This window comes from Microtus pennsylvanicus, chromosome 1 (assembly GCF_037038515.1).
Source record: "Microtus pennsylvanicus isolate mMicPen1 chromosome 1, mMicPen1.hap1, whole genome shotgun sequence".
NCBI classification, from domain to species: Eukaryota; Metazoa; Chordata; class Mammalia; order Rodentia; family Cricetidae; genus Microtus; species Microtus pennsylvanicus.
This window is the reverse complement of record NC_134579.1, coordinates 155417934-155433720: the sequence shown is the minus strand read 5'-3', so window position 1 is coordinate 155433720 and position 15787 is coordinate 155417934. Positions and strand designations below refer to the sequence as shown.

At 38.8% G+C, this 15787-nt stretch overlaps 2 protein-coding genes across 5 annotated transcripts in view; both read right to left on the bottom strand.

Annotated features, from left to right (window-relative positions):
* The window catches only part of LOC142832742 (uncharacterized), a 196329-nt gene that overhangs the window by 47806 nt on the left and 132736 nt on the right, over positions 1-15787 (bottom strand). The window lies entirely within an intron of this gene.
* LOC142832924 (uncharacterized) lies at positions 1165-15032 on the bottom strand. Of its 3 annotated transcripts, XM_075943772.1 has the most exons (6): positions 14805-15009; positions 13245-13357; positions 12784-12872; positions 9711-9802; positions 5967-6093; positions 1165-4326 (listed from the first exon to the last, which is right to left on the bottom strand). In XM_075943772.1, the coding sequence occupies exons 4-6, from the start codon at positions 9738-9740 to the stop codon at positions 2849-2851; spliced, it is 1635 nt and encodes a 544-aa protein (XP_075799887.1). In that variant the 5' UTR covers positions 9741-9802; positions 12784-12872; positions 13245-13357; positions 14805-15009; the 3' UTR covers positions 1165-2848. The 3 variants fall into 3 exon arrangements, with proteins under 3 accessions (XP_075799887.1, XP_075799874.1, XP_075799884.1); XM_075943759.1 differs by lacking the exon at positions 12784-12872 and having other exon boundaries at positions 14805-14982; XM_075943769.1 differs by lacking the exons at positions 12784-12872; positions 13245-13357 and having other exon boundaries at positions 14805-15032.

Sequence of the window (15787 nt, the reverse complement as noted above, 5' to 3'; positions counted from 1 at the left end):
AACAAGTCATTGCCAGTGCTCTTGCTTGACCACCCATAAGTACATGGTGTTGCTGAAGACAACACTTTGGTTTCAAGATCAAGAGAGAGCAATCTTGAATTTACCAGTAATTTGTCCCAACTGGCTATCTTTCATAGGATTGTAATGTAACATAATATCCTGCTGGCCCGGTGCCAGAAGGATAGCAAGCAAATTCTACTAGCCATGAAACCTGCTGGGCTATACCTGGTCTACTGCTAAAGTTTTCACTCAGCCCCTAATCCATCCTTTGCGATACAGAAACCTTTTGTTGCCCCATGTGTATCTTGTCTTGAGAGTTTCTATGGATACAATGCATATGCAAAACTTGATTTAGAGGAAACCTGGAAAACTATGGCACCTCATGTATTTGCACCTGGCACTGTGTTTTCAGAAACTTCTTTTGGTTTGTTTTTGAGATAGGAAATCTTATCTAAAATGTAAATATAGGGAAGAATAAAGGTGCCAAGAGACAAAGGGAAAGTGCTTCAGTTCATCAAGACTAAGCCCCTTGCAGCCTCAGAGGTTCATTCTCATGTGTTTCTGAGTCTTCATTTCATGAACCTGAGTGAACCCGCATACCCACACCAAGACACTTGTGACAGTGTAAGGCCATGCGAGGGCTGCTGGCAAAGAAAACATGTTAACAGTCTACTTAACCATGGACCCTGCATCATACATTACTAATCTACTGGGCAAAATATGTATACTGGTGAAACACTGTCAGAACTCCTTACTGGCATAACCAACCTGTCTCTTGATTGGATCTGAGTCCTGCTGCATAAAGAGGAACTCATACCATGATTACAAACCAAGACTTTGAAGTTCTAATTCCAAGGACAGAAACTACTGATGTTTCATTACTGATGATGTTGTTAATCTGTCATCTAAATATTCATGATTAAAATGATCACTTTGTGCTACTCTCAGCCTTAGTGAAAGAAGTCTCCTCCTGCAGCAGGTAGTGGGTAATGCATAGACTCTGGGCAACTGCCATTTCCTCATGGCTGAGGGGGTCCTATGAGTTTCCTTTACCTCCACGAGGATCTACGAGCAGTTAATGAAAGCACTGTCATTTTATTGATGTGTGTGGAGCCAATACTTTTCTTCAGTAGCTCAAAATGAATTTCTGCAGGCCCTCGGGGATTTCTTTTTTGTTGTTTTGCTTTTTGAGATGGTGTTTCTCTGTGTAGCCCTGGCTGTCTTGGAATTTGCAATGTGGACCAAGCTGAACTCAGAGATCCATCTGCTTCTGCTCCACAGTGCCGAGATTAAAGGGATGTACCATCAGGGCCTGAGCCCTTTGAGGATTTCTAAAGTGTTTATGATAAGCCTCTGATATCACAATCACAGCCTATCTCTTTATAGTTTCTCACTTCCTTGTTAGTTGTAAGGTTTCAGTCTAGTATAAAGATTATCAAAAGTGAACAAAAGATGAGACTATGAGCATTGTCTTTCATGTTGAATTTCCTTTTATGTCCGCAGTGTCAGCACTAGATAAAGGATTTATTAAATTTAATTTATTAGGTGGGTATAATTTCTAATGAGCAGAAGATTTGGGGATTATATATGGTATACCTATCTATGTTTTCTCAGAATTAGGAATTTTATGGTGTATTGTACAATTAGAGGTCTTTATCACATTTTAAAAGTTATTATATTTTTTTCCTTACTATTTAATTTAATTAGTTCAAGACAGGGTCTATGTACTTCTGGCAGCCCTGGATCTCACTATGTAGACCAGGATAGCCTCAGACTCATAGGGATCTTCTTGTCTCTGCCTACTAAATGTTAGGATTAAAGGAGTGCACCACATAGTGTCTTTATTATGAGATCTTAAATGCAGAACTTTTTTTGTTTGTTTTTTGAGAAAAGATTTCACTAACAGCCTTGGCTATCCTGGAACTAGTTGTGTTCACTAGGCTGGACTCAAACTCACAGGTATCTACCTACCTCTGCCTCCTGAATGCCAGTATTAAGTTTTGTGCCAACACCACCAAGCTAAGAAAAATAATTTTATTACTGTATTTCACAGGGGCTGGAGTCAAGGTTTAGTGGCACTGGTTGCCCTTCCAGAGGGCTGGGGTTCAACTCCTACCACAAATATAGTAGCCCACAACTGTCTGTAACTCCAGTCTTGGGTTGGGTTACAAAATGTTCTTTGCTGGCATTCCCAGGCACCTGGCAAGCATGTAGAAAGGTTTGCAAAGCAACTCTTTACACATTCGGCAAAGCACCTATACACATGAAAAAAACCTTCAGAGTTACTATTGCAGATTTTTTAAAAATATAAACTCTGTAGTTTCTTCAAATATTTAAAACTTCATTACCGGTTTTTATAAATTTTTTATCTTTATGTTTCTATTATTGTAGTTTGTCTTTCTGGTCAGACTTTCTTTATACCAACAGCCCCCAGATAATGATAAAAATTCTTCTTATTATTTATGAAAGCTTGGCCTTTCGCTTAGGCTTGTTCCGAACTAGTTCTTATACCTTAAAGTAACATGTTCCTATTAACCTGTGTTTAGCCAAGTGGCTCTTTACCTCTCCTCAATTTTGTATGTTAGATTCCTCCCATGTCTTTTTGGCATCTGCTGCCACACCAGATTCATCCCAAGTTCCTCACTCTCCTGAGAAGTTTCGCCTATTCTCTCCCACCTAGCCATTGGCCAGTCATCTCTTTATCAAACCAAAAAGAAGGTGCTTTGGCAAAGACACACCTGCACAGTATACAAAAAATTATCCCATAGCATATTATGTATACTGTTGGGATTTATATACAGAGAATAAAAAAAATACTATGTCACATTATGAGAATGGTATTTTTCTCTCAAGTATGAACTCCCTGATGTCTTCTAAGACTTGAAAGGTGAATATAGGACAAGTCACAGTCTTTACATTTGTAGGGTTTTTCTCCAGTATGAATTTTCTGATGCGCTCTGAGGTAGGAAGCCCTGATAAAAGTTTTGTCACATTCCTTACAACTGTAAGGTCTCTCTCCAGAATGAACTCTTTGATGTCTTCTAAGATTTGAAATTTGCTTAAAGGACATGTCACAGTCTTGGCATTTGTAAGGTCTCTCTCCAGAATGAACTTTCTGATGTATTTTAAGAGTAGAAATCCGGAGAAAGGATATATCACAGTCTTTGCATTTGTAGGGTTTCTCTCCAGTATGAATTTTCTGATGCACTCTGAGATAGGAAGCCCTGATAAAAGATTTGTCACATTCCTTACAACTGTAAGGTCTTTCTCCAGAATGAATTTTCTGATGTTTTCTGAGGACAGAACATGTAGTAAAAGATTTGTCACATTCCTTACAACTATAAGGTCTCTCTCCAGTGTGGAGTCTCTGATGTATTCTAAGGTATGAATGGTGGATAAAGGATTTGCCACATTCTCCACATTTGTAGGGTTTCTCTTCAGTATGAATTTTCTGATGTGCTTTGAGGTGGGAACACCTCGTAAAGGATTTGTCACATTCCATACAACTGTAAGGTCTTTCTCCAGTATGAATTTTCTGATGTTTTCTGAGGTCTGAGCATGTAGTAAAAGATTTGTCACATTCTTTACAATTATAAGGTCTCTCTCCAGTATGGACTCTCTGATGTGTTCTAAGATTTGAATGGTGGATAAAGGATTTGCCACATTCTCCACATTTGTAGGGTTTCTCTTCAGTATGAATTGTTTGATGTGCTGCAAAATATGAGAACCTAGTAAAAGACTTGTCACATTCCTTACAACTATAAGGTCTCTCTCCAGTGTGGACTCTCTGGTGTTTTCTAAGAGTTGTATGGTGGTTAAAGGACACACCACATTCTCCACATTTGAAAAGTTGCTCTCCAGTATGTATTCTCTGATGTCCACTGAGGCTTGAAGCAGTACTGAAGCATTTCCCACATTTCCCACACTGGTGTGGTTTCTCTCCAATGTAGATAGTTTGTCGTAAATGACTATATGTTGAGCTATAGTAGTCATCATATTCTCCCTGCCTGTGCTCTGTCTCTGCATTGTAGACTCTCTGATCTTGAGTAATGTTGGGACACAAATTTAAAGCTTTCTCATAGTCTTTAGATTTACAAGGATCTTCTCCAGTGTGCATGCTTTCATGTCTGTCTAGGTTTGATGAGTCAACAGAGGCATCTCTGTGACTATTGCATCTGTAGTTATTAGAGTTTTCTGTAGTTTCACTTGTTGTATAAAGTGCACATGTGGAGAGGTCATGAAGCATTTTGCCAAGGTCATTACACTGACAAGAATCCTTTTTAGTCTTCTCATGTTGATGGACAAGATCACATATGTAATAGTTCCCTGAAAATGATTACAGTTCAGATTAGTAGGGCTCGATCAAAGATTAATAATTTAATAAACGACTGTCTCTCTAAGTTCTCTGTTCAGATGAGTCAAAGAGCAACTACTTAGATATTTTCTTCACAGTAATTAAATGTATTCTCACAAAAACAACCTGACAGCCTTCAAGGGTCTGTAATTAATAAAAGATTTCTCATCCGTATCGAAAATGTCTAACCTCATAAGATGGATCATGTAATTGAGGAATCAGTAATTGACTCTGGGATAGACTCATTTAGTGATTATGTTTAGAAAACACGTCTCTATCTTTAAATAATTTTTTTCTCCGAAATTGATGAAGGAGTATAACCCAATCACAGCATTTATACTTACTAAGTGATTGACAATGCAGACTGGTCAGAAGACTAAAGTCTTACTTAAAAGTATCACAGGGTTTATTTCTTTCTCTAGAAAAACACATTAGATTCTTCAAAAGTAATGGATGCAAAGACAATATTCTAGCAGGCATCAGAGGCTGTAGCTCATTTAATGTAGGGCTGTCATGGGCAGTTATTGCTTATTTCTATCCTCCACTGTCTGAGGACACTTAGACACTGCGATCTGTCTCCACATACTGCTGTGTTTCTTAACTTTCCTGATAGGGTTATTCCAAGTCTACTTGGTACATCGACTCCTGATATTTCCCAAAAGGGTGTCTGTCTGTTCTCCACTGGGAAGAAAATGAAAGATGTAAAATGAAAACACACAGTAAGGAAGGCAATTATAGAATAATCCTAATTCATGGACTTACATTAGACTTAGAAATTATAAGATTATTTCAATCTGATGTCATCTTGGTCAAATAAAATTGCATTTTGTACTATTATTAAGCTACCATAATACAGATGCAGTAAGACACAACTCCTTCTAATAGTTACAACAGGCAGAATGCATCCTGGGACTAGGATACAACACTAAGTTAAATCATCAGGAACGATTTCAAGTGAAATTGAATATCACAAAAGCATTCTCAGCTCTTGCTTTCCCTTTCACTGGAAGCCATCACTGTTGTCCTGCTCACTCACGAGCCCACCCTGGTTGTGGCTACTCTCTCCTCTCCACATTCCAGGGCAATTTCATTTGCTCTGGACAGGTACCCAGGCCTTGCATGCAATAGTCCACATACTGCAAGGTAGCCCATGACCCATGCTAGAATTTTTAGAAGGAATATAGAAGTCTAATCTAGTACTGTGCTCAGTACATGAAAAGTACACAAAGTAAGAGAATCTAGAAATGATTTCACATTGCTATTTCCTCCAGAATCTTCTGCATATTTAGGGAGAATTTTCAGATCACCTATTTTTTTTTTCTCTCAAAGAACCATGTCATATACAATGATGGATTTGGAACTTTAAGATATATATGGAAATATTATATGCTACTGAGTTTCTGAATGCATTTTGGAACCAAAATGAAAGGTAAACAACATCTCTAACATGGTAAATGGAAAGAAAAGTCAAATTCCATGAAGAAGTTCTTTCCTATTACCAAACTTAGCCTAGTCTCTTGTTGTGTTCAAGATAGCATAACAGAGTTTACAATCTATGAAGTCAGTATATACAAAGGATGAGCTAAGAACTCTACAAGCAAAATGTTCTCACCCACAAAGACGAGGTTGCTGTAATTCTCCAACATTACATCAAGGTACAAAGCCCTCTGAGCAGAGTCTAGGCATTCCCACTCCTCCTGGGAGATGTCCACAGTCACATCCCTGAATGTCAACAAACCCTGAAATGAAAAGTTGTTTAATTAGGTTATACCAGGAAGAGTGCATTTCCTGAGACAACTAGTCAAAGCGATGATTTCTGAAAGAGTCACACTCTATAATGAATTTCTAAGTTCTGAAATCAGGATGACACAATAGTCTCACATGTGATATACACTAACAATGAACATTTAAGGTCTAGACACAATTACATCTGGTATGAATGCAGTGTTTATGTCCTATAGGATCACAGCATAGAAGTCTCAGAAAGATAATGATGATGAGGAATGTGCTTTAAATGTTATACCTGTAGATCATGGTAAAATAATGACAGTAAATCAATTTTATGAATTATTTGGCCTTACATAATGGTATTCTAACATGTTAAATTTGTATGTGTAAAGTCTAGGTCTAATGCCATTACATTTAAGAGAAAAGGGGTAGCTGTGTGGTGGTGGCACACAGAGGCTGGTGGATTTCTGTTGAGCTGAAGTTTAGTGTGGTCTATAGACTGAGTTCCACCATAGCCAGGGTCACAGAAAAACCCAGTTTTTAAAAAAAACCAAATACAGACACACACACACACGAAATAGGAACCAAGTATTATAGAGCACTAAAATCCAAGATCTGTCTCTTTTAATTCCACACATTGCTAAGATGTTGTGACAACTATTCCTGTGATTCAATATCTACTTTTTATAACCAGGACTCAAGGAAATGTGACAGACCCCACCAATGAAGCCTACATGCCACAGGAGCCCTCACATACTAATATATAAAAATGTAGTCCATCTTCTATAGCAATTGGGCTTTAACATAATTTTTGTTCATGTATTAGAGTGAAAATATTTTTAAAATTAAACATCACATAAGTCCATGTGGGATATTTACCCTCAAATAATTGGGGAAGAGTATTGAGAAAAGTGCTACAGGAGATGTAGAATTACTGAATTATAGTGTATAGTTGTAGTCAAAAGGAGAGAATGGTATAGTAATAAAATTAGAAAAGAAAGGACCCAGAAAGAATACCATAAAGGTATGCCATAAAGGCATACCATAGAGGTATGCCGACTCAATACTTAATAAAGGAGGCAAAAGTATAGATTAGAATAATATGGCCTTTTCACCAGATGGTGTAGGTAAAACTGGATCCAGGAGGTGCTGTGGGATGGTCCTTTTGTACACTGTGAGTATGTGTTGTACTCATTGGTTGATAATAATGCTGTTTTGGACTATGACAAGCCAGGATAAAGAAACATCAAACTGAGGACTTGGAGGAATAGTGCAGAGTGGAGAGATGCCAGTGAGATGCTGGAAGAGCAAGATGTACAAGACCGCAAGTAAAGCCATGAGTCACATGACAATACATAGATTAATAGAAATGGATTAATTTGAAAGTAGGAGCTAATTAGCAGTAAGTCTGAGCAATAGTTCAAAGAGTTTGCAATTAATATTAAGCTTCTGGTTGATTATTTTGGGACTGGGTGGCTGGGAAACAAAAGCACAGCCTCTGTTTCCAAGCAGAAAAATGAAATTAGTTTCTTATCTTTCATTTGTACAAAAATCCATAGAAAATGGATCAAAAGCTGTATTTAAATGCTGTGGGACAATGGTCTTTTATCCTGCCACTTGTATTACTTTAATAAAATGCTGATTGGCCAGAAGCCAGGCAGGAAGTATAGGCAGGACAATGAGAAAAGGAGAATTCTGGGAAGAATAGAGTCAGTCTGCAGTCCACCCAGAGGAAGCCAGACGCAAAGGAAGCAAAATGAGAATGCCTCGCCGATAAAAGGTGACAAGCCACTTGGCTATCATAGACAAGAATTATGGGCTAATTTAAGATGTAAGAAAGAGTTAATAAGAAGCCTGAGCTAATAGAACAACTAGTTTATTATTAATGTAGTTTTATGTGTGTTTATTTGGGATTGCACAGCTGTGGGACTGGGCAAAACAGAAACTTCGAGCAACATTTAAAACCAGAAACACAGATACTTAGAAAACATAGGGAATACCCGTGAGGACATCAGGATAGGCAAGGACATATTGATTAGAAAGAACAGCAAAAGCATAGGAACTGACCTAAGTATCAACAGATGGGACACCATGAAAAAAAATCAGCAGAAACAATCAGCAGAGCACACAGACACCTGCAGAGTGGGAGAGAATCTATACCTGCAACACTGGGGATAGCATCTCACATATAGAATTTACAAACAATTATAAAAATTAAATAACATGGAAATAAAACTGCCAAACAACAAATGGGAAAATGAACCGAAAAGACACTTAGAAAGACAAATAAACAAATACTTAATAAATATTGCAAAAATTGTTCAGGATCCCAAAAATGCCTCCATGAAAACACAAACTAAAACTACTTTGAAATATTGTCTCATTGCAGAGAAAAGAACCCTCATAAAACTTTGGTGTATGTGGTAAAATGTAAACTAATACAGCCATTGTGGGAATCAGTTTGCAGATGACTGAAAAAATTGAAGATAAAACAAATGTATGATCCAGCAATGTTACTCCTGGGAACATAACTAGAGAACTCCACATTGCAATCTAGAGATATTTATACCCAATGTTTACTCCTGCTGTATTCGTCATAGGAAAGAAATTGAATCAACCTAATCCAACAGATGGATACTGAAAATAGTATACATATAAAATGGAATACAATTGAGTTGAAGAAAAACATGCAATGAAAATTTGCAGAAAAATGGGTGGACTCAAAATGTTATATTAAGTGAGGTTATACAGTGTCAAAAGGAAGAAACCACATTTTCCTTCATACACAGAATCTAGCCAATAATATGTATATATAAGAAACAACATACATGTGGGCACAGTAGAACATGGAAAAAAGAGAACAATAAGCATTAAATATCAGGGTTGACTTAGGACTGAATGTAGGTAATAAACACAAGTTATGAAAAAGGATTTAAAGCTAATTTCTATTCTAGTTCTAATTCTGTCAGTTTTTCTTTCCTTTTCATAGTGCACAAGTTCAAAAAATATATTCTATAATGAAAATATAAAGTTCCCTGTGAGGCTGCAGAGCTTCTGATCCCAATGACTACTCTAACTGATAAAAATACATTGTTGGAGGGAGCCGCTTGTTGGTTTCCAGCTGCTTAGCCCTGAAACAATCACACAGAAACTAGATTATTGAAATCACTGCTTGGCCCGTTAGCTCTAGCTTCTTATCGGCTAACTTTTACATCTTAATTTAACCCATTTCTCTTAATCTGTGTATCACACGAGGTCATGGCCTACCAGCAAAGTTTTAGCACATCTTTCTCCTGCAGCAGCTCCATGGCTTCTCTGACTCCATCCCTTTTTTCCCCAACATTTCATTTAATTTTCCCTGCCTAGTTGTTTCCCTATAGCTCTGCTGTAGACCTAAACCTTTATTAACCAATGGTTTTCACAGCATACAAAGGGGAATCCCACATCATACACTGAATTGCATGCTCTTTGAATCTGGTTAATTTCAGTGGGTAATTTTTTGTCTGCTTGTTTGTTTGCAACATTTTTCATAATAAAGCTAAAAAGATAACCAGAAGTAGAATTTAAAGGCTTCCAATGTCTCAAACTATAACATTTCTACAAAAGAAAGGGGGACATGACCACTGACCTGGGGCCTGCTTACTGGAGAATCAGCCATTTCTGCTTGCTTCTCTTCTTTGAGTTTCTCTTTTAGGAACAATGAATATACGGCTTGTTGGCCTTTCATATAAGAAGGAAAAAAGAAAAAGTAAAAATTAGCACTGAGAGCGGTTAAAGAAAAACAACAAACCACTTGAAAAGACCCAAGAAACACAATATGACCAGGTGTCTAGTCAATAATCCCAAATTCAGGAGAGCTGGGAACAACATTGGAAGCTTGGGGAGAAAATCACTGTCAACCATACTGTTTCATCTAGAACAATTCTACCTTAAAATTGATGGAAATGAGGTGGGCAGTGGTGGTGCACGCCTTGAATCCCAGCACTCAGGAGGCAGAGGCAGGCAGATCTCTGTGAGTTCAAGGCCAGCCTGGTCTACAAGAGCTAGTTCTAGGACAATTTGCAAAACTACAGAGAATCCCTGTTTTGAAAAACAAAAAAACAAAAAAATGATAGAGATGTAAGTGCAGTTCAAGATATTTACAAAGCAAAAGAATCCATTTCAACAAAGCAGAAGAGCACAAATATATCAAAGGGAAAAATATATATAGGAGAAACGAGTAACATGGGAAAATGTAAATTTGATGAGAAGATTAGATAACTACAAGAGAAATGGGAAGTAACCATCCATGTTCAAGACTGAAACCACCAATTCTCAGAAAGAAGTTGAGGAATATGATCAATAACCCAACCAGGAACAACATCAAAAACAAAACAAAGGGAATAAAAATTCTTGAACTAACTACAACATGGGAAGACATTTCACACAGATGGAATGGAACACAATATTTTGAAATTAGCAGTATTTCTGAAAGTGGTTTTATTGTCAGTTCAAATCTCATGACATTTGAGCGTCCCGCAATAAACTTCACAGATATAATAAGGAGAAATGTAGAAATTATGTTGACACAAATTCCCTGGGTACAGAGCAGCCCCAGGAAAAAGTTGTAATGCAGTGTGATTCCAGATCAGACCAATGCAATAGTGCAGCAGATCCAAACATGCCCAATAGCAATGACCAGGGGAATGTCAGCAAAATTACACAAATACGTGTTGTAGACTGGACAGTCTCTTCAAACAGTGGAACTGGGAAAATATCTACACTTTATATAAAAATATGAACCTGGGTTCAATATTCTAATACACAGTGAATCACAGACCTTCATCACAGACAAACGGGTACACTTGAAACAAGAGCAGAACCAGACAAATAGTACTGTGTAAAAAAGAAAAAAAAAACAACCCAGGGAAATGGTAATAATGAAAATTTGAAGAGACAGATGACACAACATATACATATATTGACTACCTATTTATACTACACTTGATAAAAATAGAAGGAAGCAAATGATAATATAATCAATAAATCAGTAAATGAATTGAACAAATTGTGCTCAACAGCAGTTGTAAGGATCAATATGCATATAATAAAAAGCTCTACCGTGTAGATCATTAGACAATATGAATGAATTTAATGTAGAGATTCCAATTCTGCCTAGTCAGTGTTCACACTCAAGTTCCTAAACAACAACAAATGCATTTTTCCAGTGATTTTTTGAAATGTAATACATAGTATTACATAAGCAAAAGATGTACACAGGCAACATGATTCAAGAAAAGAAATCTGAAGGCTAATAATAAAATATATATTTAGCATGAAAAAAAATCATTGCAATCTAAAGATATAAAACACTGAAAAAGAATGAATCTGTGAAACTGCCATGCCTATGGAGTACAATAAAGAGGACTGATAATCATAATCATATAATAATGACAGAAAATCAAAACAAAAATATCATAATAGAAAATTAAGAGTAACAGCAAAGGATAAAATGGTTTATTAGAAGATTCTTTGATCAACACAGGTGAGTGTCACAAAACCCAGATTGCAGACATCTACAACAGACAGAAAACAGGAGAATAAATAAAACATGTGCAAATTGGTACACTGCATCATGTTATTTTCAAAGACAAGAAAACAGCCTAGAAGGAAGTCTGTCTTCTCTAAGTCTCTAAGCCATTCCTATAACAATTCTATTGCATATTTTACAGAAAGTAATCCTGAAAATGCCAAGGAATAGTAAAGAGTCGGAAAATGAGAGGCGCAAACTTTGATGTGATTTCACAGTATATTACATTTACAGCAATGGAAACCATTTGGAATTAAAACGATGACACACAACAGGAGATACCCATGGGAAGACAGTATAGACAGAGTGTAACAGTCTATACACTTCCTCACTTCTTATAAAACTATGATGGTATTATTTTTAGAAACAGAGACATTAATGTAGAGAATGTAATAGAATACCAAAAGATTCTGAAAATAGTAAGTAAACCTACTGGCACTAATTTTGATTATTTTATAATACATGAAAATCATAGAAATAAAAACCTATTAATACTGTTATGAAGACATGACTAGTGATGTCAATGAATAAGGACAGCATCACTCACATGCACACTCAAATAAAATTTTACTTGACTCCATTTTCAGTTCTTCTGTAGAACCAGTTCTCGTGCCTATAATAGGACAATCCTGAGATCCTTCTCAGGGGACGTCTCCAGAAGCATTTCTAGTGACACAGAATGTGGCACACTGATTTCATGTCCCACTCGCACATTCACTTGAGTCCCTTGCAGTAATTACAATAGATTTAAAAATCAGTGGGAAGGAGGAATGCCACACAATGGTACTCACATAGGAGGTTTAGTGGAAGAAGTGAGACAAGGGGCAGAGAAGGGGACAGAGAGAGGGGCAGAGACTGGTCCCTGGGGATTAGAGTGGAGGAAGAGAAAGAACGAGAGAGGGAGAGAGACAGAGAGAAAGAGAGAGAGAGAAAAAAAAGGGGCAGAGAGAAAGAGAGAAGAAAAAAAGATATGGAAGGTGGGCAAGGCCCACCTTTTAAAAGGGAACATAGTGCATGTGCATAGGAGGTGCTCTTAGTGGCTGCAGATGAGGACCTAGCTTGTCAGGACACCAAGTATAGGCCAGTACATCTGAATACTAACAGACACCCCTTCACCAGTTCTTTCAAATACCTCCATCCTGAGCTACTGTCTCATCTTTCTTCACCTTCCTGGACTTTGTTCTGCCCCACAGGTGAGCAGGTCTGGGTGATCAGTTAACCCTGCACATCAGAAAGAGATTCTTCAGGAAGCACCTGGATTTCTAACACAGTACTGTGCTCAGTAGATGAAGAGAGGAATTTAGAAGTGTTTCCCCAATTGTCAGGCAGGGTCAGAATACTGAAAACATTTAGGAATCATTTTCAGTTAGTGTGACTTGAATCCCACTTCCAGTCACAAGACAGTCAAATCTCAGCTGCAGAAACGGAACTGAAAGATTGGGATGATAATGTCATACTCTAGTGACATAGCCCCAACATGATGAAAGTCTCAGAGCTCTCAAAGGCGCAAGCGCTTTCAGAGTAAGAGAAAGACACTCTGAAGGAGAACACTCTGAGGAGGAGCAAGGGAGACTGCATGCAAGCAATTCTTACCCACAGCAATCAGACTGATACAATCCTGCAACATCAAGTCTCTGCACAAAGGCCCCTGAGCAGGTTCAGGCACTGCCTCTCCTCCTGGGAGAAGTTCACAGTCACACCACTGGCTATCAACAGACCACAAAATAAAAAACAACAGTTTGAACAGTTGTTTCAGCGCATAACTTTAATTTTAGCACTAGGGAGACAGAGGAGGTTGGAACTCTGTGTTTTCCAGGCCAGCTTGGTCTGCTTGGTGAGTTTCGGCCAGACAGCAATACAATGAATTCAGGACTCAAACACAGCAAACATAGGAATCAAAAAACTAACAGCTTCATCATGTGTTCATGGACAGAGTGCTTTCCTTTGACGAAGACAAACGATTCCTCTAGACATTTTTTCTAATATAGATGATTATTGTAATTATTCAAAAGATGCTTTCTTTACTATTCTACACTATAGTAAGTTTCATTGTTTTTCCCTTTTTTTTACGCCCCCCCCCCCCCAAGACAGGGCTTCTCTGTGTAGATAGATCCAGCTACCCTTTAACTTGCTCAGTAGACCAGGGTGGGAAGGAACTCCTAGCTCCTCTGTCTCCCAAATGCTGGGATTGAAAGAGTGTGCTACCACTATCATATGGCTTATAATGCCTTTTCTTACTGTGAAAATACTGTGATCTAATATCATAAAAAAGTATATTGTGTTTTTTAGGCTCTAAATTGTACATTAAGAGCTCAGCACAAAAATACACATTTCTTTCCTTCCTTCCTTCCTTTCCTTTTTTTTTTTTTTTTTTTTTTTTGTAGACCAGGCTGGCCTTGAACTCACAGAGATCCACAGGCCTCTGCCTCCTGAGTGCTGGAATTAAAGGCGTGAGCCACCACCACATGGCCACATTTTCCTTTTCTATATTTTTTAAGGCAGTGTATCAGCATGAAGCTCTGGCTGACACCTAACTCATTAGATAAGCCAGGCTGGCCTCAAACTCAATGTGATCCACTTGCCTCTGCCTCCCCAGTGATGGGATTAAATGTATATTCTACTCAGTCTGTCAAAGACACTTTTAATGATCTATTTACATCACAAAGTGTCAGATCAAAATTTAGTGGCAGATAAAAAGTTTACTTTTAAATGTTAATGTTTACAACCATGGAACTCGTAAAAAATATAATTTCTGATTTAATTATATTTGCAAGCGTTCATTTCATGACTAATACTTAATATTTTTCTGGGAGTTCGTATCCCTAGTTCTGTGTGCCATTCTCTTGAATAGCGAAGAGGTTTAACAAGAAGTTTGGCGTGGATGAATGTAAATTTGAAAAGGTTTTTCCTTTCCAACACAGTAAAGAGAACTGTCTTTGCAAACAACAATACATAAATTCAAATATTGTAGTAGGTTTTTATGAGAATATTTTGACAATTAGAAGATAAATGAAAAAATCGGGACTGTTAGAGTTCATGTGATCGAAAGTTTACAGAGGAGGGTAAGAGAACTTCAGAGCCTTATGAACAGCAGGGAAACTACTCGCACCCCTGGTCCCTTCCCTCCTGGGTCCCAGCTCCGCAGCCTCTGACCTGGGAGGTTCCAGGGCCGCCGGGCTGCGGTTCCCCCATTGCGCTGCTGACTTTCCCAGGCGGCGACTGCAGCTCCGGGAGTTTTCGCTTCCCCGCGACACCTGCCGACTCCTCCGCACCCAGGTCTGCACCACAGAATTGCCAACCCGCAGGTTCCAGAGCTAACACAGGTACTGGCACAAAGCACTTCCGGCTTTTCCTTTTCAGTCTACTTCCGGTTTTTTGTATGTCACTCTTCTAAACTCCTCCCACTTCTCCATCCTCTCCGCTTCCCCCCCCCCCCTTCCCCGCCCTACTATAGGCACAGAAACTCCCACACCCTCCCAACTGCTGTTTCTGGTTGAGTGTTCCCTGCCCCACTGAATTTTTTCTCCCCTGTGTCTCAGGCTGCCTTCCACACAGCTCAGCATTCAGGCTGCCCAGGACCCGCTCTGCACAGCCCCCCTCATGCTTCCTGCCAGCCTAGAGCAGACCTGGATCTAGGAGGACTCTGCACCCTGCTGTCTGACCCCCACAGTGAGATCAGAATCCTTCTGTTAAAAGACAGTAAGTCTAACCTCCACTTGATTACCAGGCTACGTACTTACACTAAATCCTCCTCCTCCTCCTCCTCCTCCTCCTCCTCCTCCTCCTCCTCCTCCTCCTCCTCCTCCTCCTCCTCCTCCTCCTCCTCCTCCTCCTCCTCCTCCTCCTCCTCCTCCTCCTCCTCCTCCTCCTCCTCTTCCTCCTCCTCATCCTCCTCCATGACCCGGCAATGCTCGTTCCGTTTATGACCGTTCTCCAGTTCTTCCTATCCTGTGCAGTCCTAGATGCTTGTGTCGTTGTCATACCCAAGGTTCCACACTCTTCCTTTACGATGTCTATTCAGCGTTTTTAGGGCCTCCCTCTTCACCTTATCCCGAGCACTCCTCCAAGCAGTACCATCTTCGGGTATCTGCCATCGATCATTCCCATAACATGGCTAAAGTATCTCAAGCCGTTGC